General features: G+C 27.0%; 1 protein-coding gene across 1 annotated transcript; it reads right to left on the reverse strand.

Annotated features, from left to right (window-relative positions):
* Positions 1 to 577: 577 nt before the first annotated feature.
* On the reverse strand, positions 578 to 7,307 carry LOC114384892 (asparagine synthetase [glutamine-hydrolyzing] 1). The gene is made up of 13 exons (XM_028344718.1): positions 7,038 to 7,307; positions 4,772 to 4,910; positions 4,412 to 4,507; positions 3,766 to 3,907; positions 3,451 to 3,641; positions 2,549 to 2,710; positions 2,364 to 2,444; positions 2,054 to 2,275; positions 1,781 to 1,915; positions 1,613 to 1,693; positions 1,438 to 1,524; positions 1,229 to 1,336; positions 578 to 1,033 (listed from the first exon to the last, which is right to left on the reverse strand). Exons 1-13 carry the CDS (start codon positions 7,115 to 7,117, stop codon positions 812 to 814), a joined length of 1,746 nt encoding a protein of 581 aa, XP_028200519.1. The 5' UTR covers positions 7,118 to 7,307; the 3' UTR covers positions 578 to 811.
* Between the last annotated feature and the right edge of the window lie 17,852 nt (positions 7,308 to 25,159).

Genomic DNA, 25,159 nt, shown 5'->3' on the forward strand with positions numbered 1-25,159 from the left:
CTTAGTCCACCAAAAAAAAAAGAAACTTTTTGCACCGAGTACAAGGATATATAAAAGGCAATTGCTTCATGCACTTTAAAAATAACTTTCTGGATTGGCCAATCCGAAAGGTAAAAAAAAAAAACAAATTCTAAATTGGTGCATAAAACAATTTTTGGAATGCAGGAAGCAACTGCCTGGCATAGAACTAGGCTGCTATTTATTTGGGCTCTTAATTGTGATCATAATGTCCAGCTATAGTTGGGCTTGGCTAGTGTCTGTGTCAAGACCCATTCTACTTAACACTATTTTTTTCTTCCAATTCCAATGTTATGCCTTGACTAACAATTCTCATTTCTCAGGTAGTGATGTTACTTCACGTGTAGGTCCGTTTTCAATTTATATGCATTTTTTATTATACTCCAGTATTTCACGGAGTAGTTTCTAAAATCTCATGCATATCAAATAATTTGAGTTCATACTTTTTGTGTTACTGTGAATCGTTTTCTTTTCAGTATCCAGTATCTTGAGACTTCAAAGTCATTTTTACTTAACACGACGAATATGCTTCAGCTAATTAAAAGTGAAATAAAATACAGCCTAAAATAATGGACTTTGCATTCATTATGAACTGATAAAGGAAACACTTTTATTAAGACTTCAAATCACAGCATTCAAGATAATACAATACGCAACACTTTTTAGAAAGCCTTATAACTATAAACTATAAAAGCTTTGCCCAGATGAAATTACACTGCAGGCAAATTTTTCATTCACATTTAGCTTAGTTATCTTCATTGTCGCCCAAATTATTCTTTGTCACATCTTTGTATTAGCCCTGGATGGCAACACCAAGGGGAGCAGCATCCATAGGTATTATCTTCTCAATTTCTACACCCTTGTTGTTCTGATTTTCATAGGCTGAAATGTGCACTCCAAGTGCTGCTCTACCAGAGGGATCAAGGTTGTTAGACCAAGCAGCATCCCACTCAACAGCTTTGGCTGTGCTACATGCAACACTTGCTCCTCCAGGAACAGTGAGCCTAGCTGAGTTCTGCAGAACAAAATCAACAAACACACATTTGAATCAGCCCTTATTTAATTATGTTACAGATTCTACATTGGATAGTGATATGTTCAAAATAGTGTATATATGTTGGAGCAATCCTCACCTGTTAGCTTCTGGGATTCAGTTAGGCCTAAATCCAAATTTTAAGAAACTAAATTAAGAGTTGGTTGATTAACTTACCTGAGGGAAGAACCTCTCAAAGATCATTCTGTAGTAATATGCTTCCTTGGTTTTTGGGGTGTTGTGGGGGTAAATGTTACCAGCATTAAGCATCATTTTTTCAGTCACCTATGGAAAAATTGACAAGAACCAACTATAAGCAAAAGAAATTTCATGACAATAGCAAACCCCATCATTGAATTGTAGTAAAAAAAGGTTATATTCAATACATGTTTTGCAGCATGGGCCTTAAGGCCATCAATCCAACTATAGCCAACTCCATCACTGAATTGTTCTTTCTGCCTGTATAAAATGTGCTGCATCAAAATAAATGTTTAGATGTTAGTTTTATTGGCCAACTAATTTGGCAAAGATCTATAGACATTGCAGCAAATTGCATAGTACCTTTGGCAGATAAGGATGCTCTTCATCATCAAAGGCTCTCCTCAGAATCCACTTCTCAATTCGTCCTTCATCTCTTTTTATCTGAACATTAAATTAGTAAACCAGCTAAATAAGTGTCTTAAAAATTTTAAAGTCATGAACCAGCCAAATCATATTCTTTACTCTTACCATCTTCCACTCAGGGTCAATACTCATTGCAGCATTGATAAACGCCTTGTCCAAAAATGGTACACGGGCTTCTAGACCCCAAGCAAATGTTGATTTATTGGCTCGCAAGCAATCATATTGGTGAAGTGCTTTGATCTGCATATAAAAAATATAACTATTAACCCTTGAACTTCAACCCCTTATATTGTTTATGTCAATACAACAACAAAAACAACAACAAAGCTTTATCCCACTAGGTATTGTTTATGTCAATGAACAATATAAATCTATGACCTTGCGGCATGTTTCTCTGTGGAACTCCTCCTTGTTGGGTGCCTTGTGGAAGTACAAATACCCTCCAAAGATCTCATCAGATCCTTCTCCTGAGATAACCCATTTGACACCAAGTGATTTAATCTTCCGAGACATGAGAAACATAGGTGTGCTTGCTCTAATTGTAGTCACATCATATGTTTCAATATGGTAGATAACATCTTCAATGGCATCTATTCCATCCTGCACACACCATATATCAATTATTTATTAATAAATTGAAGGACCCCAAATTGTGAGCTGAAAAGTACTTTTTCATGTATTTAGTTACCTGAACAGTGAAGGTAAACTCATGGTGGACAGTGCCTAGATAGTCAGCAACCTCTTTTGCAGCCTTCAAATCTGGTGAGCCCTACTCAATATGAGATGGCAAAAGATTAATACAATATTAAAGGATTTCATGAAAACAACTATTAAATTTGCAATGTCATTTGTAGTTTTGATTAGATTGCACACCTCAAGGCCTACACAGAATGAATGTAACTTTGATCCCCACTGCTCAGCAGCCTTTGTGTTGGCCAAGTAACGAGAAGTGATGGATGCAACCAAAGAAGAGTCCAAACCTCCAGAGAGTAGAACACCAAAAGGCACATCAGTCATCAACCTTTTTATGACTGCCTGTAATCACATTCATTTTTGTTTGCTTTATTCATGAAAAAGCTTTCAAACAGTAATTCTTGCATGACCATAGTGCCTATGGACCCAACCAAACAAATACTCAAGATGCGTTAAAATAATAAGGCAAATGTTAACCTAAGGATATTAGTTAAGAAATTAAAAAAAATTATTATTATTAGAATGCATAAAATTACATTATCCATTACTTTTTTTTTTACATTGTCTATAATCTTCATTATAAATACTTTATCATTTTAGTTTCTTAACTAATACCCTAAGAACATTGGTTACTAAGACCTCAATAATAATACACACTATTTAATGAAGTTTGTTGAAGTTATTTAACATTTATCTTGAGCATTTGATTCATTGTATCTATAGATTATTTTGTTCATGCAAAAATTGTTTCAAAAAAAAGGAACTTTAAGAGTTACATGAAGTTCCAATTCCGATTGTCCTTAGGCCTTGTTTGCATAAATTTCTCCATAAACACTTATAGGAGAAGAAAATAAAAATATAAAACAAAATAAACATTTTCCATTAGTTGAAATTAACTTGTGCATAAACTAATTTGTGTTCTTTTATTTAATTTTTTCAAAAATTGACTTTAACTTATATATAAGCTAATAATAATTTTATAGTAGAAATTTATTAAATTTTACTTTCTAATTTTCCTTTCCTATTTTTTTGTTTATAGAGAAGTTTATTCAAACATGACCTTAGACTTTTGTGAATCAAACCTGCTCAAAGGCGTGTCTTAAAACAAGAGGATCATAAGGGGCAGATGGAATAGCCTCAGAGAACCAAGGAGGATTGTACCATCTGCGGAACCCTCTTTCTTTGCTAGAGTACAAGTGACCAGGTGGAAAACACTCAAAGTGTTCACAATCATCATTCAGGCCTTTCATTTCTGATGAAATCCAAACAGAGCCTGCAGAATACAGAGAGGGTACCAAACTTGTCACACTTTGTCCATTCAATTCAATCCAAAATTCAAGTACAAACTAAAAACCCATGAATTCAATTCAAAAGTTGAATATATTATGAACTATTACCATCTAACCCCCATCCAATGTACAAGGAAGTGACCCCAATAGCATCCCGAGCCACTATAAAACTGTTGTCACGGGTGTCCAGTAGAACAAATGAGAAGATACCATCCAGCATGTCCACAAAGTCTTCTCCATGTTCCTCGTACTATTGAAAACATTAACATCAAATATCAATAACAATGAGTTGATAAGAACTACATATTCAATCTTGATTGCTTCAATTTTTAGCTTAGACTAAGAAAAAATGACAGTCATGAAAGAAATGATCTTCAAAAACTTCTTTTGACTAATGGATAATCAAATATGTTTAAGTAAAACAATCTTAATGATTCATGCATGACTGTATGGTTAGTACTAAATTTTGACATCATAATTATATATTAGTATAATCAAGATTGAAAATTATTTAAATGTATTACTTAAGAAAATTACGTGACTTTTATATTTTAACGCTGATCATTCATTTGCCTGTCATTTTCATTAAAAAAAAAAAATAGTCGTATTGCTTAATACATGATGCACGCACCCATGACATGAACTATCTTCATTGTGATCATTAAAGTCGAAAATACTTTATACAAATAACTTAGTTAAAGTTAATTCATCTCAATTGAGAAGTTATTATACATAAATCTTAAATATTACTAACCAGGTGTGCAATAACATCACAATCACTTCCAGTTCGGAAGTTGTGATTAGGCAGCTGTTTCCTGAGCTCTTCATGGTTGTAAATCTCTCCATTTACCTGTTTTAAAGTTATATGACGATTTATCATCAATCATGATTTACATCCATTAAATTAGAACAATAAGATACAAAATTTAATAACTGAAATAAATAAATAACAACAAAACACTTTGCATCAACCCTCACAACAACACATCATGATGGTATAGAAGATTCGAGTTTGTCTCATTAAAATTGCCAATATCATCATAATAACATATGAATGAAAGAGAAAAAAAAACTATCGTGTAGAACTATTATTGTTGTTTAGGCAATGGTCTACCGTAACAATGACGGATTTGTCCTCGTTAAAGAGAGGTTGATCCCCAGAAGCAGGATCAACTATGGCTAACCGTTGATGTGCCAAAAAGCAGTCACCATGTTGATGGAGCCCACTCCAGTCAGGGCCACGGTGCTTCAATCTGTGACGTCAACAACCACAAACAAATTTCAATAATATGCAAATTATGTAACATGCCATTAACCCTAACCATTTAATATCAGAAAATATTTATGTATCATTGTTTGATTTGAGAAGTTAATAAGCAGAATTTAACAAACTTAAGAATAAATAATACTCTCTCCCTTCCTTTTAAGGTGTGCTTCAAGGTTGTTATATAAAAATCTAAAAAGACAATAAATTTTATTGATTATAATAAAATATTCATAAAATTTTCTTTTTTTATTTTTTTTCACTCCACAATAAATATATATTTAAAATAATTAAATATTATAAAACAAATAAAAGTATTATTAATGTGATCTTAAACTTTACAAATGATAGATAAATATAATTTTTTTTTCAAAAATTCAACACTAAAAAAAACAGAAAAAGTACATGCATTCAACATAAAAAAAATCATATTGTCAATAAACCTGATATCATAATTTTGAAGTACTAATAGTTATTATAAAAATTAATAAAAATATTAAAATAATCAAACAATTAAATAATAATGTAAAATTATTTTGTATCATTAATATATAACATATTTTTTGTTGTTTAAAACTGAGGTTCAATCATAAATTGACATGTATAGCATGTTTGTTATATTTTATAATAATTACTTAAAAATTATATCAACAATAATTTAAAATTAGATGCTATGTTAAAAATTTATACTAATAATACATGCTTATTAAACTTGAAACTTAATTTAAATTTTATTCACAAATCATACAATTTTGAATAGATGTTTTGTTGTCATATATGTGTAAGCGTTAAAAACAAAATAAGAAAAATCATTTTCATTAAATAAAATCGAATAATTCTACGACCAAGTAATCCCTTTTAATTATTTGATTTTCAATCGTCATCCACTTTTGGAAGGTTCTCACTAAATATTACTACCAATAATTGAATTTCAACCAGGAGCTCACGATCGATCATCTCACTACTTTATCTTATTCATAAACAATCAGTGACTTCAGAGTATATTTTATTTCATAGTTGCGCACTTAACCTTATCAACGTCATGTATCCTAAATCTCACTGATGGACATAAGAGTCCCAGCATAAAAAGCAATTTTAATTTCAAACTCCACCATGATTCATCCATTCCTTTAAAGTTTTTGACGGACCAGGAACCAGTTGAAAGTTGAAACGAGGTCATGAATTTCGTCACCTAGGTCCCATATTTATTCTATATGTTGTCAAAATACTTATTCTTTTTTATAAAAAAAAAACTATTTTACTAATTTTTATAAAAAATAAATAAATATAACTGATTATCTCTTCAAATTGAAATGTCACAAATCATACACTGACTCTATCACAAAACCCTGTCAAATAGACTGGTGCCTTGTTATCTAAATCAATCACTTCCAACAAAGGATTTGCTGGTGCTGGTACCATCAATTCTTCAGCATGAACTTGTAATCCAAAGCACCCAAATTAATGAAAACCAAACTATATGATATTAAAACGAGGTTGGTTTGTAGACTAACCGAAAGATAGCATTGTTTTTAACATTGAATGTGTAAAGAAATTATTAACTCAACAAAAAGTAAATAGTTATATAATAAAAGTATTATTGGAAAAAACATAAGTATAAAATTGATTTAGAATATATAAGGGAAAATTTTTATTCCTTAAATTAATTTTTGAGTTGAATTAGACTTAAATTTATATTTTAAGACGGTATCAGATCATATTTAAGATTCATTCAAAAGGTCACACACCAAGTCTAAGAAATATTAGACGTGAGGAAATGTATTAAAAAAAACTCAAGTTACACGTGAACTAAAAAACTCTCATCCCTTTAAGTTAACTTTTAAGATTAACTTTTAAGATTGAGTTAATTTTAAACTCATGTTCTAAGATTAGAATCATTAAAGTTTGTCTAATATTAAGTAGTGTGAAAAGTATGTATGTAATTATAAATTCTAATTTTAGTATTAGATAATATTATATGATAAATTTATTAATTTTTATGATAATAATCTTAAAAATCATCCATCAATTTGACAAGTAAAAACTTTTATATTATGGTGCATCGAAATTAGACTCAACTACGAATTCTAAACACATAGAAGAATAAATTCATTGCCTGCGAGAGAGCTCAAGCACGCGGACCCTTTTGGCTCGAGAGTCATCAGAACAACCAAGAACAGCAAGAATACCACACATTGTGATAATATGTTAATGGAAGAAAAGCTTAAACAAGCTCAGAAGAAGAAAAAGAAAAAGAAAGGGGAAGAGAGAACTAAAGAGAAAAGAAAAGAGAAAAGAGCAGCAGTAACAACACCACGTATGAATGGGTGAAGTTGAAGACCTTAAGCAATTTGGTATACACGACTCTTCCCAAAGACACGTATTTATATGCATAATAGCATGAATAAATATAAATAATAATATATGAATGATAAGACTCCACCAAGTAGCTCCATGAAACGCCGTCGTTTTCCCTTGATTCAGTGTACTGTTACCGTCCACTGGCTGGTACCGGACCTATAATCCCCTCCTCTCATGGTGCGCCACGTGGTGCAACCGTGATTCGTTGTTGTGATCGATTGTTTTTGTTTTTTATTTTATTTTTGTATGTAATATAGTTAATAGTTTTTGTTTGTTTTACCTTCTCACAAGTACAGATTGCTGCCGTTTTGGAACATGCTTCGTCTCCAACAAATATCTTATGGATTTTGTAATTTGCGAGTTTAAATAATGAAAATAAATAGTTATAATTCGAAGTCATTTTATTAAATGATATTTTGAAATAAAATTATTTAAAAGAGTTTATTTTAAAATATTGTTTCATTAATTAATAATATAAAAAACATATATTGATCATACATGAAAATTAAACTTTGTTTAAAATTAAAAGTCTCTTCTTCTAATTACTCTACTGGGTTCTATATTTGGTGTCAATTTGTTTTAAAATTAAGTAAAACTGATTGTGATAGAAATGATTATAAAATGTTGAAGTTAATTAAGATGTGGATTTAAATTAATCTCGACTGTATATTTCATATTGAAATGTGTACACAAGACATGGATAAATAATTTCAAGTGTAAAACATATTAATTTGTTTTTATTGGAAACACACGTTATGAATGATGTAAAAATATTATAAAACTTTTGGTTTAATTTATAACTGTGCCAATTTCTGTTTTTGTGGTTGATAATTAAATTTTTTTAAATATTTTTGTAAAATCAGATCCTCTAACTTATTTATTTAATTTAGATTATAAAAACTGTACATTAACTATCTTTAATATAAAAAAACTGTTAAATAAATTAGGTTTGTAAAAACTCAAATTTAGTTTGTATTAATAGAAAAAATTCCACTATATAGGTACTAGTAAAGTAAGCAAAAGAAATCCTCTAACATAATTTAATTTTCAAATTATATATTAGCATCAGTTAAATTTTTGTTTAAAAAATCTGTAAATAATTATATCAATATAATATTTTAAGGTTATTCCTGTTAATACCACTAACAGATTATAGTGGTTTCATGTACCAACAATATTTTATTGCCTAAGATAATGACACGTACCAAAAGTTGACATATAAGAAAATAGAATTTTAAATTAGAGAACTAACTTAAAGTAAAATTGATTAAAAAAACCTTTAAAAAGAAAAAACATAAAAATATGAAATTATGTTTTATTCAGAAAATATGTCTATTTTTTATTTTTAATACTATTAAAATCAAGAAAGAGAGAGCTTTGTTAAATTTAGGCTTATCTCCTTTAAATAATTAAACTTAATTTTAAGTTTGAATTTATTTGTTTAATTAAACAGATAAATTTGATCAAACATTTAACGAATCTAAGTTTAAATAATTAATGAATAATCGAACTGATTTAATGGTGTCAAATGTCAATAATGGTATGATGATATTAAGTCAAAACAATTGTGGTAGTTGGTGGTGAAACAGTATAATTAAAGAAGTTATGTAGTGTGAGGGGAAGGTTATAGAAGAAAAAAAAACTTATATTATCCTAATTGTTTCTAGCTAACTCATCTCTCCTTCCTTTGGATAACTAAAGAAATGAATAGATATGATAAATAAATAGGATAAGCATATGATATCTTATTAGGTCACTAAATAATAAATTAAAAATATAATATGATTTTTGTTATCGCCAAATATTAGTTATTAATTGTTAATTTTTTTTATTAATAGAGGATTCATATATATAATTTTTCTATTTTTTTTCTTTCTTTATCATTAAATCAACTTTATATTTCCAAAAATTATAATATGATAGTTTATCATATCTTATATTCTTTATTTGACCACTAAACAATCTCACTACTAAAAGTTCTTGTGATTGTATAAGTATTGAGTGTTAATTAATTGTTTTTTTAGGTAATTGTTTGAGCTTTTACGAAAATTTGTTGATAATATGATATCAAAATTTTAATAATCTAATAATTTAGTTTGATCATTGCATAGCTAACTTCTAATTAAAGATAAATGATGAGATGTAAAAATTTACTTTCTAAAGTTATGTTTACAATTTTAGGAGATTTGTATTCGCATTCACATTCTCAACAAATCACTAAAAGTGCGTTTGGATAAAAAATTTTAATCGAGAAAAATAATTTATTAGAGAATTTAAATTTCTTTAATATAAAATTCATTGTTTGAATGTTTTTTATGAAGAATTTAAATTTTTGAAATTTTAAAACAGAATTTTAAACAACTAAAAATGTGAAATTTTAATTTCCTTCTAAAAGGTGAGAAAATGAAATTCTCTTCTTGATAGAATAACCTTTTAAAACATTTGTGTATTTTCTTTATAACCTTCATCCTCTCCATCCTCTCTTCCACTTGAAAATTTCTGAAATCTCGTTCTCGAATTCGCGACTCTTCCCTCACATCGATGATCATCTACTTCAAGAAACAATGTCTGAGCTCACGGAGCGTCGATTGAATGCGGGAGTAGGATGACCCATAGAACTACACCCGTCAGTTAGAGGAGGAGTCGTTGCTGCCTATCACACGATGGAGATGCTCACCAGCGCGGAGGGCCTAGGGCATGCCTTGCGTCGTTGCCTGAATGTTGTGGTCGAATATGATGATGTACGCAGTCGTGTCCCCGTTCCCTTGCCACTTTCCATGTCGCATCAATATTCTTTTCTTTGGAAACACACCAATCATATTTTCTCTTCTCTTTGCATTTATTTTTTTTTTACCCTCACAATTTTAATTTTTTTTTATCCAAACACAAAATTTTAAAAATAAAAAAATTTCAATTGAAGTATTTGAAATTGTTAGAATTTAAAATTTCTCATAATTTAAAATTCCCTAATCCAAACACACTCTAAAGTTTTTGTCCAAGAACATAGCTTTTATTGTAGAAAAATTATTGTGAGTGTACTATTACTCCCTTTATTCCAAATTAAATAATATTTAAGATTTTTTCACACAAATTAACAAAAATAAGTATTTTAAGACAATATTATCTTTAGTCTTATATACAAGAAACATAAGACAAATAGTCAAAACCAATCAAGGTGGTTAAATTAGTTATTTTTAATTAATACTACCATAAATTCAAATATTATTCCACAAAAATCTTTAGTTTAAATATTGCATATGATGGTCACATTTAATGCCAATAATCATAAATGAATGAGTGTCTTGTAAATAAAGTTAACAATAAATTAATAATAGAAAATGAATTTAACCCCAAGTAAGTTTGGAAAATAGTTATTGTTTCTTATAATTAGGACCAAAGAAAAATACAATTTATTTCTTATAAATAACACCAAACTAGTTAGTAACATTTATAAGGAGACAATTTTACTAAAAAAAATTATTTTCTTTCTTAATTTCAATAAAAGTATTATTAAGTCTTTCAAAACAATAATATTTATTGGAGAGCAAAATTAGAATAAATATTTTAATGTCTCATTCAAAACTGAAAACATCAATTAATATGATTTTTTTCAATTTTAAAATATCAGTCAATTTGGAACAGAGGAAGTATTGATTATTTATCTAATTTTACTTAATAATCTAGCACAAGGTAAATAAACATGTACTTGTAGATTATTTACACTTAAATAAAATGAATGAGAACTTTCTAAAGTATGAACAAAAAGTTATTTATATACTTCAATTTATCATTTGCTTGGTTTTAGGAGGAATAAAAAAACGTATAAATAGAAAGAAGTTGATAAGAAAATAATTAAATTCCCCACATTATTTGGTATGAAAGAAAGAATAGACAAAGAAAGAACATATATTTTTTTTTGTGAAGACATTTAAGCCTCTAACTGAAAATTGAATGATTTTTAACTAGTAAAAATTATTAGTTAATGATTTTATACTGAATTTTAGTATAAATTTATTGTTAAAATAAAATTTTAAAGTATAGATTAGTTAAATTATATATAGTAAAATGCAGAAATTTATTATATATACTTTAAGACAATAATAAGATGCACAAAATAATGGTAAAAAGAAGAGCGAGGGTGGGTGGGGGGCAAACAACATTTTTTCCCCTCTCTTCTATTCTTTTTCTCCTCAGTGTAAAGAAAAACAGATTTGGCATGGATTGCGTGTAAATATGTCCTTTCTTTTGTACTTATATATTAAACAAAAAGAAATACGTTGGCAGTATTTAAAAAAAAAAAGTTAGTGAAAATTTATGTTTTCTTCTTTAGCTATTTTTTTCTTTACAGTTTTTCATGTTTCAAACTAAGCGTTAATGACTTAAGCCCTAGAGAGGGTTAACTTGTAATATTATACTTAATCTAATAAAAAAATTAGAAGTGGATTGGACATCTATTTATACACAACTAAATTGAATTTAAAAATATATAATTTAATAAATAACAAACCGAACCTCAGTCTCTCGAATGATTAGCTTTCAGGCTTTCACAATATATTAAAATTAAACATTTTGACCGAGACACTATGGGTTTAATGCTTTCCTGACGTGGCTTTGATTAGTGACCTCAATGTCAACACAATTGCACATAATGAAATAATCAGCTTTTATATACTTCAAAGGGAGTATTTTTGTTAAACTAGAAAAAGAAGGGAGAGGAGCATTGACTGAAAGAAATGAAGAACATATAATTATATATGAATTATTAAGAAATATGTTACTTTTTTCCTTTAAAATATAGGTATTCTTTAAAAAAAAATATGTTTAAATTGGAGATGATCACATAGATGATAATATTCTCTTTATTAGTTATGCTATTTTTTAAGTAGTCATATAATCATTCAACAATTTTAGGAGACGACACGTCCAAGTTAAAAGAATATGTTATTGTGAGAAATAACAACATTAAATAATTAATGTTAGATCAAATTAAATAGAAAGCTTAAATTAAAATAGTCAAGAATTTATAAAAAAATTGAGGTGATCATCAAATCTTTATTAACTTTCTACTGGAAAAAAAAAAAGAGTTCAATAAAAGTCTACTAAAAAAAGTTCTGGGAAAATGGACTATATACACACTCATAGTGTAAAAAGAATTATACACATTAATTACAAATTATATTATGTATAATATAAATTTATTAACTTTATAAAAAAACTATTTTAAAAGTCTCATCAGTAGTATTTTTTTATTAATTAATGAAAATGTAAAAGTGTTTTATATATATTGTCATTAAATTCCTTTTTTTTTTATTTACAAAAGTCATTAAACTCTACTAAAAACCATGTAAAATTACTAATCATTGACGTAAAGAAATGGAATAATGAAGAGTGCATGAGCGCTGTCTCTTTCCAAGACAAGAAAGGGTTCTAACAAATTTTCACCATTTTTCATTGTGATCTTTCAATTACAATTACAAAGTATCCCTTAACAATTCTTCCTTCCTCACGAAATAATTTTCATCTTTGGTTGTTTTAAATAAACAAATAAAAAATAATAAATAGATGAAGAAAAATAATAATTTTATAAAATTAATCTTATATTATTATTATTAATTTATTTATAAATTTATCATCCATCATTAATATTATAAAGATATAAGTAGAAAAGGATAATTAATATTATATTTAAAAATTAAAATGATAATTATTTTAGGATAATTTTTTTCTTATATAATAATTATGATGAAATAGAGGAAGTCTTTTTTTTAATAATCACTTGAAGATTTCTTGACAAAAATCATGCAGCGGGCGCAACTCAATATTCGTGAGCGTTTTTACGTACTATAATTTTCATTTATTTTTTTTGTTTTCATTATTAGTAAGCACATACTCATTAATCAACAAAACACTAAGTTTTGCCCTCAAAAAACAAAAACACGAAGTGTTAGACTTATTAGAAGTTTTGCTTACATTAAAAGGCTAGGTACGATCTCAACCTGTAAGTTGGGTGATATTTTTGGTAAAAAAGAAAAAGGGAAAAATTATTAAAGATATGTTTGACCAACATTTTAGTATATTCTTAATATTTTTACTAGATAAAATATTTGTTTGATTATATTAATAATATTATATGAATAAACTTTTTATGTAATTTTTAGCATTTTAAGATACTACTTAAAGTTGCATTTTAGTTTCTTATATTTTATTCATTTTGTCTTTAAAATATTTATTAATATAATTAATATATGTAAGTCATATAATAATAATAATAATAATAATAATAATAATTTGTCTGCAAATATATATCTATTTATAATTATTATATAAAATAAACTATCATAAATTATTTTAAATATAACTATATATATTTATAAATTATTATTTATTATTAGGCTTAATTAAGTAATTATGGATTTACAATAATATTTTTTTTATTTAGTAGTAGTAAATGTATGTACAATTTTGATCTCCCGTTAAATATAGTATAATTTTTGTACATATTCCAAAGGATCAGGTTAAATAAGTGGCCGGTTATTCGTTAGCAAAAACAGTGAAGTATTTATGAAAGGACTTAGTTGATAAGTTGAGGATAGTTGGAGGAGTTAATTAATTAATTTTCTTTTTTACATAAAACACGTAACAAACTCTCCTTTGTATTTCATACGATTGCATACTCAAAAGTCAAACTTCAAACCTCTAATCAGTTTTCTAAGTTCTTTCTAATGTCGATTTGTTTTTAATTTTTTTATATTCCAACTTGTAAATTAAATTATAATTAGGACAACCAATACTAGCATTGCTAACAAGAGTAAACTAAAGGTTGATATCTAGCTCAAATAGCAAATACAATATGATAAAATAATAAAAATATAATACAATGTCCTTTCTGAAATCCACACGGCATCTGTCATAGAAATGAATAGAAGTAACATTTATTCTAAAAAAAATTAATAATTTATAAGTTTTAGGATTTAGGGGTGTAACACATGATCCAATGCTAACATTATAACAAATAAATATAATATGATAAAATATAATATATCCCTCTTTCTGAAATCGACACATACATTCTGTCACAAAAATGAATAAAGCTAGGGAACACCTATTCTGTTTTTTTAATAATTTTTCTTTATCTTGTCAGACAATTAGTCGTGGAATCTATGATATAGCATAAATTATATAGCAAAATAAGTGAAGCCAATCAAGAACTTGCCAGGAATATGCATATGGGTAGTGGTTATTTACAGATCATCATCTTTTATACGCTTATCAGAATATCACATGCATGCAACACAGATCATCTACTATTGATATGCTGTCCAACAATTTTGTGAGATCTTATCCAAATCTGAAACTTTTTGCTATTCATTGTATAATTGCCGCGTTTCCATGTCGAGAAGGATAATAATTAATCTCAACTAATGCAGGCGTACTCATCCTTTTCTCTTTCAAATAAAAATAATACTGAAAGGAAAGAGGAAGGAATATGAATACCTCATAGAAACAACTCTAGCTATAGCTTTTGGACTTGCACACAGAGGTCCCTTCATGAATTAAAATAGCACAAAAAGAATCTCACCACTTCACTAACTGTTACATATACAAGCTTTGTGAACTTAATCTAAATAATATTAGAATCCATAAATTAATTTAATGTACAATCATGTACATGATGATTGTAATAGTTAATTGCTCTTTTATGAGTTATAACGTACGTAAAACCATGCACTTCTATGCTTAATTCGGCACAGTTTTAATTAAACCAGCATATATAAGATACGTATGACTCCATGACTTCATTAATTAATGATTTTACACTTTTCATCCATTTTTTTTTGGTATTGCGCTATCTGCCTTTTTTTTCTTCTATTGGAACTATATAAGATAAATACAAGTGTCGGAGTAAAATACAAATAAAATTAACATTAGTTACACAAATTCAACATTACCCTTAATTTTTGTTTCTCTTTTACTTTAGCTATAATCAACATATCGGTTGTACATGTGAGATATATGGGGTCTATGCAACACTTTCTCATGTGCAAGGAGAATTCGTCAAATGGAATGAGTTTACAAAACTCAATCGAGTAGTTCAATTAGTTTTTGTGGCTTTTAGACAGCTCTTAAAGCTCATTTCTTTCTCTATTTTGCAGTTAATCTATACAAGTTTGAAGTCCTCATTTATAGTGACTTTTGGGTAACTAGGGAGGCCATAATTGATTGACAAATTGACAAGTATTCGAGATCTTGTTTTCATGATGATGAGAAATTAAAGAAAAATCATTCACCAAATTAAAATAAAAAAGAAATTAATGAAAAATCAATCTGTGTTTCCAAAACCCCGTGAGGTCCTTGTCCATAGAAAGAAGTCATCTATATATGGTGTAGACGGAAAACATCGCTTCACATAACAATGTCGTTCTTTTGCATCCATTTTTTAGTGACTTTTAGAGGTTATATAGAGTTCTTTTCGTACGTGATGACAATATATCGTGGTTTATACCTTTCAAGTTCCGTTTATGATGACTTTTGGTATCTATGTTAGGTCGTTCTTCGAATTTTCCCCTTATTTTTTTTTTATGTATATTTTTCGTTATTTCCCTATCCACGTGAGTGAAGGGGTCTGATTGATAAGGACTTCCTCAAGTTCATATTTTTTTCCTTATTGTGTATAAATATATTGTTCTAGTTGACTCTTTAATTGACGAAGTTCTAAATCGATCAGCTCATCAATGAGTAAAAAATTCATTAACATAAATGGGAACATATAGGAGTTTTTTTTTATTTCATAAAATAGGAGAAAACTCAGAATAGTGAATTTTTTTACTAAATTATTATTTATTAAGAAAATAATTAATTCACTATATCATTAATTAGTAGTTATAAATATATTTATCATACCTTATCTATAGTATTAATTTGTTTAATTTAGAGCAAAAATAAAAACTGAGAATTGGTAGTTGGTGTGACAAGAGCCATAAATTATGTTATAAATGTATCTCTATTCTATTTATATATAACAATTTTAAGTTTTGGTCATGTATTTATAATTATTTAAAATTTTAGGAATAATTATTTTTTTATTGACTAAAATATAATTTTTGTTCTCCTATTTTGTTTAATCCGTAATTTTGGTTCTTACATTTTAAAATAGTGATCGACATTATGTTCTTTTATTTTAAAAAAATTTTTGATTTTAGTCAAAATAGAAATATTTGGTAATCCTATTTTATAAAATTTATAATTTTAATCAAATTTTTAATTTTATCAATATTTTATTTTTTTTTATTTTAATCCAATTGAATCATAGATCTAACAAATTCATTTAAGATATTATCAAAAAATGATTTAATTAATTATAATATAAGAATAAAACAAATCAAACATAGATAAAATTAAAATTACACAAAAATTACATATTATTTTAAAATATGACATCATAATTATAAATTTTCTAAAATAGAAGGATGAGTTGTTTTTATTTTAAAATGTGAAAACTAAAATTATGAATTTTTAAAATATAAAAGACCAAATTAATATTTTTATTTTAAAATAAGTAACAACTTTACAAATTAAGCAAAATATGTGAATCAAAATTACTTTTAATATTTTTTTTCTCATATGGTACTTATATTATATCCTTGTTAGAAATTCTACATATATGATAAATATCTTTCGCGGATTTAACGTACGGATGTTGGCCTGGACATCAACTAGAATTTTTTTTTACAGACATTACTTAGATTAAAAATGCGTTAATTAAGTTTCTCATTTCTAAACTTTTTTAGAAATTTAGGTTTTGGTCCTTATAAAAGTTTGACCGGTTAAGGTTTTTTTAATTTTTTTAAAATTTGATTTTTTGTTTTTAAATAAAAGTTTGATTAGTCAAAGTTCTTCAATTTTTTTATTAAGATTTTTAGTTCTTAAATTTTTTAAAAAATTTGGTTTTTAATTCCTAAAATCTCATTAAATAAATAAAAATAATAGATTTAAATTTTTTTAGGAACTAAAAACTGAATGTTTTTTTTTAAATGCAAAGTATAACTTTTAATTAAACTAAAAGTCAAATTTCGTAAAATTTAAAGCACTGAAATCATAATTAACTCATTAAAAATAGAGGAATTAAAACTAAAACAAGAAGGCTTGTTCTAAATGACCAAGTAAAAAAAATTATTTGTAATAAAAAGTAAACTAATTTTAAAAGATATTTTTCAAGTGTAATTAATTTTTTTGCTGAATTTCAAATTTAATTAAACAGATATGTCAATCTTTTGAAATATCAAAAAAATACGGGTTTGTCTAATTGACTCAAAGTAAAAATATTTTAAACAACCTCATTTAATGATATTACTATCACATTTATAAAATATGGATTTAATGCCTTGACTATCAACAAAATATGGGTTTGACTAATTTAGATTCATATTCTAAAATTATATCATCAATGCCATCACTGTCAGATTTAATGCATAATTTTTATTTTTTTTTCATATAATTTATGTGTAAAATTAAAACTTTATATTTGTTGATTAAAATTATAATATTATAAAATATTAAAATCTTAACAATTATTTTTTTTAATTTTCTTTAGATAAATAGTTATTATAAAAAACAAACTTTAGGTAAATGATTTTCATTTATTTTACAACTTGTAAGTATAATACTTTAAATATTTTTCTAGCATTTTCATTATAAATTTTAATTAAAAATTATTGATAAAGAGTATAACTTTTAATTAAAAGTTATAGATAAAGATTATAAAAATTAAAATTTCGTCCATATATATTTTACCTAAGGTGAATAAAACATACAATGATTAAAAATAATTATTAAGATTTTAATATTTTATAATTTTATTACATATATATTTATGTATTTTAGCATAATTTTAGTTATTAAATTTTAATTAACAATTATAAAATTTTAATTTTACACAAAAGATATGAAAGAGAAATTAAAAATGAAATATTAAATGTGATAATCATAACATTAATAATTGAATTCAAAATAAAACAATTGTTTGAATTCAAAATAAAACAATTGTTTAAATTTTATTAGTTATTAAATATGGGATTGTTTAATGCTATTTTTATTTAGAATCAATTAGATAAATTCACAAAATATACAGTGTATAGACTATATACCTGAGAACCATTGCACGAATCAAGATGAGTGTATCAATATTGAAGGGGAGTATTAAGAAAAACCAATAATAATTATCTCTCATCAAGAAAAACTACCCTGCAATTCCACATAGTTATATTATACAACTGCTATTAATTAAGTTGCAAATTTTAACCCGTCATTGTTCCCCCATTTTCGATCGATGCCACCCAAAGTTTATTTACTTTGATGGATCGATTTTCTATATTCATGCAATAGTTTATTGGGATACTATTGTTTATAAAAAAGCATATAATGTACATTTTTTTCTGTGTCTCAATTGACTTGCAAATCAACTCTAAAGCTCTCTTGCATAGTTGCTTATATATAGAAAGAAAATATATAAAAACTCTAAAGCTCTTTTTCTTTCTTGTTTGTATGTGTGTGATAGAGAGAAAAATATTAAATATATTAGCTCTGGTTTCTTCAACAATATTCACATGTATAAAACCAACTTCAAATTTGAGCTACTAGCTAGAACTACTAGAAGAGGATTTGGAGGGCTTGAAAGTTTTCAAGTGTAGAACTTCACTTGAGTATTTCCTATTTTCCTTGACACGCCACTCCCTTCATGATTCCAAAACTCAAAAGTTACATAGCAAAAAGTTCCCAAGACAAAATGAATAAACTTGAATACGTGAGAGATGCCTTTAGTGCATATACGTACACGTGGTTTCTTTTCTTCGTATGCGCTTGTAGTGCCATGCCTCAGCCAGGCCCAAGCAATAAGCAATAATAGGAGCAATAATATCAAGCCTAGCTTCCTTTTATATTGATGTAAGTTCGGTTTCATTTCATGCCATTCAATTCCCTTGAACACAAAATGAATAAGCTTATCTTTTTAGATCCTTAATTATTAGGCACGAGAATGAAGGAACAAGAGGATATCACAAAGAAGCAATGAGTTCAGTTTGTGTCTCCCCATTAGAATGTAGCTCATGTGTCATTTCCTTATTAGAGGACATTGAGTTGATAGAGAAATTGATTTTGCACAGTAAAATTATATAAAAATGTATATGATCCTTATGGCATCTCCTCTCGTTGCTTAAAGGATTATTTATTTTGAGATATTGTTCCTTAATTTTTTATCATGGGAGAAGATTTATGTGTCATGTCTAACTGTTTAAAATTAAATTGCATTACTTCTATAAACAACGGTTACTTGTAATTTTAAAAATTATTTTCTTGCTAGGATGAGTCATTAAAGGATTGTTTAAAATTATACTATTGAACAAAATGTGTATGAGTTGTTTAAAAATAATATGAAATTATGGGAAACAATCAACAAGAGATAAGAAACTCAAAATGAGTTATTTAAATTACACTCATTTTAACCAAGTTATTGACATGAGTTTATTATATAATTTTGATCACTCATATGTATTAACCAAAAAAATCTCCTTAAATATATCAAAACGAGCTAACTCATTAATTCACAATATTCCACCAATGCAATAAGAATGACGATAACAACAATATTTTTTATTATACTTAAAAATAATTGTCTTAATCATTCATTGTAAAATTTGATGTTGAAATGTAAATTGTATTTTAAATAGTTAGCAATACTATTTACTATTATTTGACCAACTTATATGCATGTTTAATGTCTTTTTAGATAAATTTTTCAGTATACACTTGTAGGATAAAAATACAAGAAGTTAACAATTCACTTTCTCTCATAAGTTAAAATTAATTCATGTCTTACTAGTCACATCAAACATTTTCAAAAAAACTTATGTGCATATAAGTTGATTTTAACTTATCTATCACCTTATTTCTTTCTCCTATAAATACTTGTGCAGAAATTTATCCAAACATATTTTTTAATAATAATATATTATCATAACTTTCAATTATTTTTAAATGCATTTCTCCATTTTACATCACTAATCCATTACACACAATTAAATCTGGCTATAAAACTTTCATCATGACAAATAAAGCACATAGCATAAGAACTGTTTGCACACATTCATTCATACGAGTTGATGAATAAAATGCTAAATTAGTTAAATCACATATCACAATTTGAAGAAAACATTTATTTTAAATTTCCAATGTCCAGTTTGTTTGAAAATCATATTAGCGAATCCCGTTTCTTTAGTTTAACGAATTTTGTTATTAAAATTATATTTTTATGATATTTCTTTTTAAATTCATTTTTGTAGTTTTTTTTTGCTAACTTTAAAACATTAATTATAATTTTAATATTAATGTTATCAGGCAGTGAACTATTAAACCAGTAGTAATAATAAATGAAGTACAATATCTATTATATTTATGATGATAATACTATAAACAGATATCTTTGGCAGTAAAAAAAAAAAAAAGATTTTGCACATCTTTTTGTTCGATATATTTTTGTGCAAACTTGGCAGTGTGTGCTGGCAACGTTAACTGGTGTTGGGAGTTTGACAAGCAATTCAAGTCGTGCATGTTATTTTATTTGTTGGTTTCATGCTTCTGGCATTCACAGATCAAATATGATTTCATTGCTATCGTCGTCTTTATTGATTGTGGTAAGACTGTTTCGATCTTTTCATTCCAATAAGTAACTAGAAAGCATCAACTTGTAAAACTAAATTAATATATATATATATATATATATATATATATATATATATATATATATATATATATATATATATATATATGTGTGTGTGTGTGTTTTGCCCAATTAGATTCAATAATTAATCACATTAAAATAAAATTATTTAGTCCAAGCAATAAGACTATTTCCTAGCTTTTAAATATGTTTGTATATAGTTCCTTTAGATATATTGATTTTAAGGTATAGTTTCTTATTTTGATAAATTTTTAAATGAGTCTTTCAAAAAATAATTTATTCGCAGTTGATACTAAACGCGAATTGCAAAAGTCTAACCTGAAGGCATGCAGGGACCCAAATTTCTTTTTTGTTGAATGAATGGGACCGAATTTTCTTGTCAAGTAAAGTAGACTTTATCAAGCATAAATTTATAAAAGAATTTATTTTTTACATAAAGATATTCTATAATTCATATTAAGTCAATTCAAACTTCACCATCGACATATAGCATAAAGAAATAGTTAAAAAGAAATCCTACCATGAACAAGATCAGGTTGGGATTTATTTTGCAGGAGTATTCTAAGACCTACCAATCCCAATAATGATAATCCAATGTTGATTCTTTATTGATGTATAAAAATTTAATTACCAACGAATTATATGGAATCACGCTATTACATTTTTTAATTATTTAAAGGATTTAATATTTTTTTATTACATTTAAAGGATTTAATAAAAATGTGTTGATGGTTTAAAAATTTGCATTCTCTTATTATGATAACCTATCATAAAAATGTTAGACTTTTATAATAATTATTTTAAAAATGTACATATATGGTGATTTCTAATTAATTCATAGTATCAATTTTTTTTACATTGATAATATAGCAAAATTAAAATCTCGCTTTATACAAAAAAATTTGTTTAATTTTAATGCATTTGTATATTAAGTTTTACGTACACTTTTACCTAGCTAATATGTATGTCATTGACATCTTATTGAATAAATTTAAAAAATATTTAGTTACATAAAATAGTAAGTTCATCGATTAATGTGATGATGCATAATTAATGAATATAAAAATGATGCTTTATATTTAACCTTTAATTTGAAGTGACGAGGTGTTTTAACTTAAATATGTAACAAATGTGCAATCATTTCATGTATTCATTTTATTTATTCATTTTTCTGGAATGTTTTCAGCAGTGGGTGACATCAAGTGGGGGATGCGATAACGATGTTGTTGTAATATAGACAACAATAATATGCATCTTAATTCATCAGCAACGTACAAGAAAAGCATACACGGTTTTTTACCTCTCTCACCCAAAATAATTGTGCTTTCCTTTAAGTTGCATAACTAGTGAACAAAATAACTTCCTTCAAATGCATAATTAATAATTAAACACAAGAACCGAAGAAGAACGTTGTTTTGGTGGGAGTGAGTAAACGCCAATGGAATCACGTTGGCCATGAAAAGGAAAGCATAAGAAGATGCCTAAACAAAATAACTAGCGTGCGGCGACACGATGAAGTTAAAGTATTGAATAATGTGGGGTTTTTGGTTCAAGTTCAACTTCATGTTCCGGTTTCAAGGATTCAAGAATAGACAATGGATCCTGCAATCAACATATCGTTGGTTCAATTAATATTAAATTCAATCCTTTTAAATAAAAGTTTAGATTCAAATTTTATAGATAAAAAGTAATTAAGAGAATTGATTCTATTAAAGTTATTCAATTAGATCTTTTTGCCAAAAATTAATCATAACTAAAGCAGTTAAAAATTTCACATTAGTATCATGATAATAAAAAATACAATTAATTGGACAAGTCTATCTATATTTCTGCTGAAGCATGTTTTCTTATGGGTGATAATATTGGATTTTTAGGCTACTTAAAGGAAATGAGATTGGACCATTTTATAAAATTCGTGATTTGGGTACAAGAGTAAAATGAAAAGGGCATTGCTTTCCGCACCCAACAAATTGTTGGTACACCCAATATAAGATGCTCAATTCCAATATTACCCTTCCATAAAGCTGATACAAATTACGAATTTGTAAGCTCATTACGGATTGACAATTTGTATTGGACTTACCGATTGTCAATTCCTAAGTGGCCCATACGATTTTTAAAAAAAATTCAAAAATACGTTTTACGAATTAATTCAAAATTAATGGTTCATGCAAAAATCAAATCATGACACTCTTCCCAACTGAGCTAACAAATCAATTATGTTATAAGATAATTAATGTCACTATATATAACACTCTCATTGGACCCCACCCCAGGAAACAATAAAGTTTGAAAATTGTTATTTCCACTCTCTCTTATTACTAGCAGACTTTCCTTTTAAAAAAAATTCCCAACCATACCCTATAAAATACACCCCCCCTATAAAACACACTTTCCTTTAAAAAAAAATTTCCAACCATGCCCTATAAAATACACCCCCCCCCCCCCCTATAAAACACACTTTCCTTTAAAAAAAGTTTCCCAACCATACCCTATAAAATACACTCCCCCTTATTTATCAATGCTTCTTCACTACCGTAATCATACACTCCTCTTCACTGTATAAAAAAAAATACACTCCTCTTCATCACTCTTACTGTGCATTAAGCGGTGCCAATTAGGAAATGCACATTTAATAACAAAACACCAATCCTTTTCAATTCTCAAAGTGCAACCTAGACCACAGGGATTCACAACAACACCCACCATTTCTTATCTAGAAAACACTAATTGATCAAACAACATTGCAACTCTATCACAAGCTCTAAACACACTAGGTACAATCAAACTCAATTCATTCTATATTTTTATTGATGCTGATCATTTTTGGAAAGGAGGATGTGACTATTTCAAATGGTGTGCCATAAATCATGAGGAACTCAATTGTGTCATGAATGTTTGGCATCGTGTACAATGTGCCAAAAGGTTGAGCACGATCTAATATTGCTACGTTTTGTCAAAAGGAATACGAAGCACAATGGATAATTCTCTGGTGAATGGAAAGCAATTAATTTGGTTTCCTTTTGTGACCATACCCAAAGAAAAGTAAAACACTTCCATTGATTTTAAATCAAATCAAAGAGAGATTCGTGGAGGGATGAGGAGGAGTGCATTTTTCAGGGTAACTATCATTATCATTATCAAAAACAATTACTTTTTTCACAAAGTGTGTAATTATCATTATCATTTTTCTTAAGAGTTTAATAGACATCAAGTGTTAATATAAAAATCTTCACACTATCAATAATAAAAAATTATCATAAATATAACTTTTGAAGTTGTTATTATAAAAATTAATAAATTTATTTTAGATTAAATAAATATATAAAGACTTTTATATTGTTAACTATGCATTATTTATTCTTTTTTTTAAGAGAAACATCATTTAGGGACAAACCTTACCTTCAAAAAGATTATCTCTTATAAAAAAATTTATAAACTAAAAACACTTCAAATAAAACAATCAATTCAATCTGTTTATTATTTTTCTTCAAAAAATAGGAGTTATAAGATTGACTTGGTGGTTGAAGAAAGAAGGAAGAAATGGTAGGGGTCATGTGTTCAAATATTTCCCACAGACAAAAATTAATAAATTAATAACTAACACTGGTTGATAAAAGAAATTTTTAAAAAATAACATATTCTTTTCATAACATTTATAAAAAATCATAAATATATAATTTTAAAACTTTGTAATTTAATGAATTATATGTTATATATTTTCCGTTATAATCTATAATTTCAAAGTTTTTTTTAAGAAAGCAACAATACCGATATGAGAAACAAACAAGAACAAATAAAATGGTACACTATTTATAGTCAAAAAGCTTGTTTTTGTTTAACAATGGTTTCTAACTTTTTAAAAAGGTTAATTCAATATTTTTGGGCCATAAAGTAGAAGAAGCCTTCTCCTCTATGGGGCCTGGGCTTGGGTTGACCTGTTATTAGGGTTCTACAAACAAGCAAAATTCAAATAAAAGCAGGAGAGCCGTTGGATCTCGTGGATCTGATATTAACCGTCCGATCAATCGTGTACTCATTCTATAAAAACAACACTGTGAATGGTCGCCTCTTGCGCCGCTTCTGTTATCTTCTCTTCTTCGCAGCCTCTGCACAAAATTAGGGTTTACGATTCACCTTCGAAT

Source organism: Glycine soja, chromosome 14, assembly GCF_004193775.1.
Source record: "Glycine soja cultivar W05 chromosome 14, ASM419377v2, whole genome shotgun sequence".
Taxonomy (NCBI): Eukaryota; Viridiplantae; Streptophyta; class Magnoliopsida; order Fabales; family Fabaceae; genus Glycine; species Glycine soja.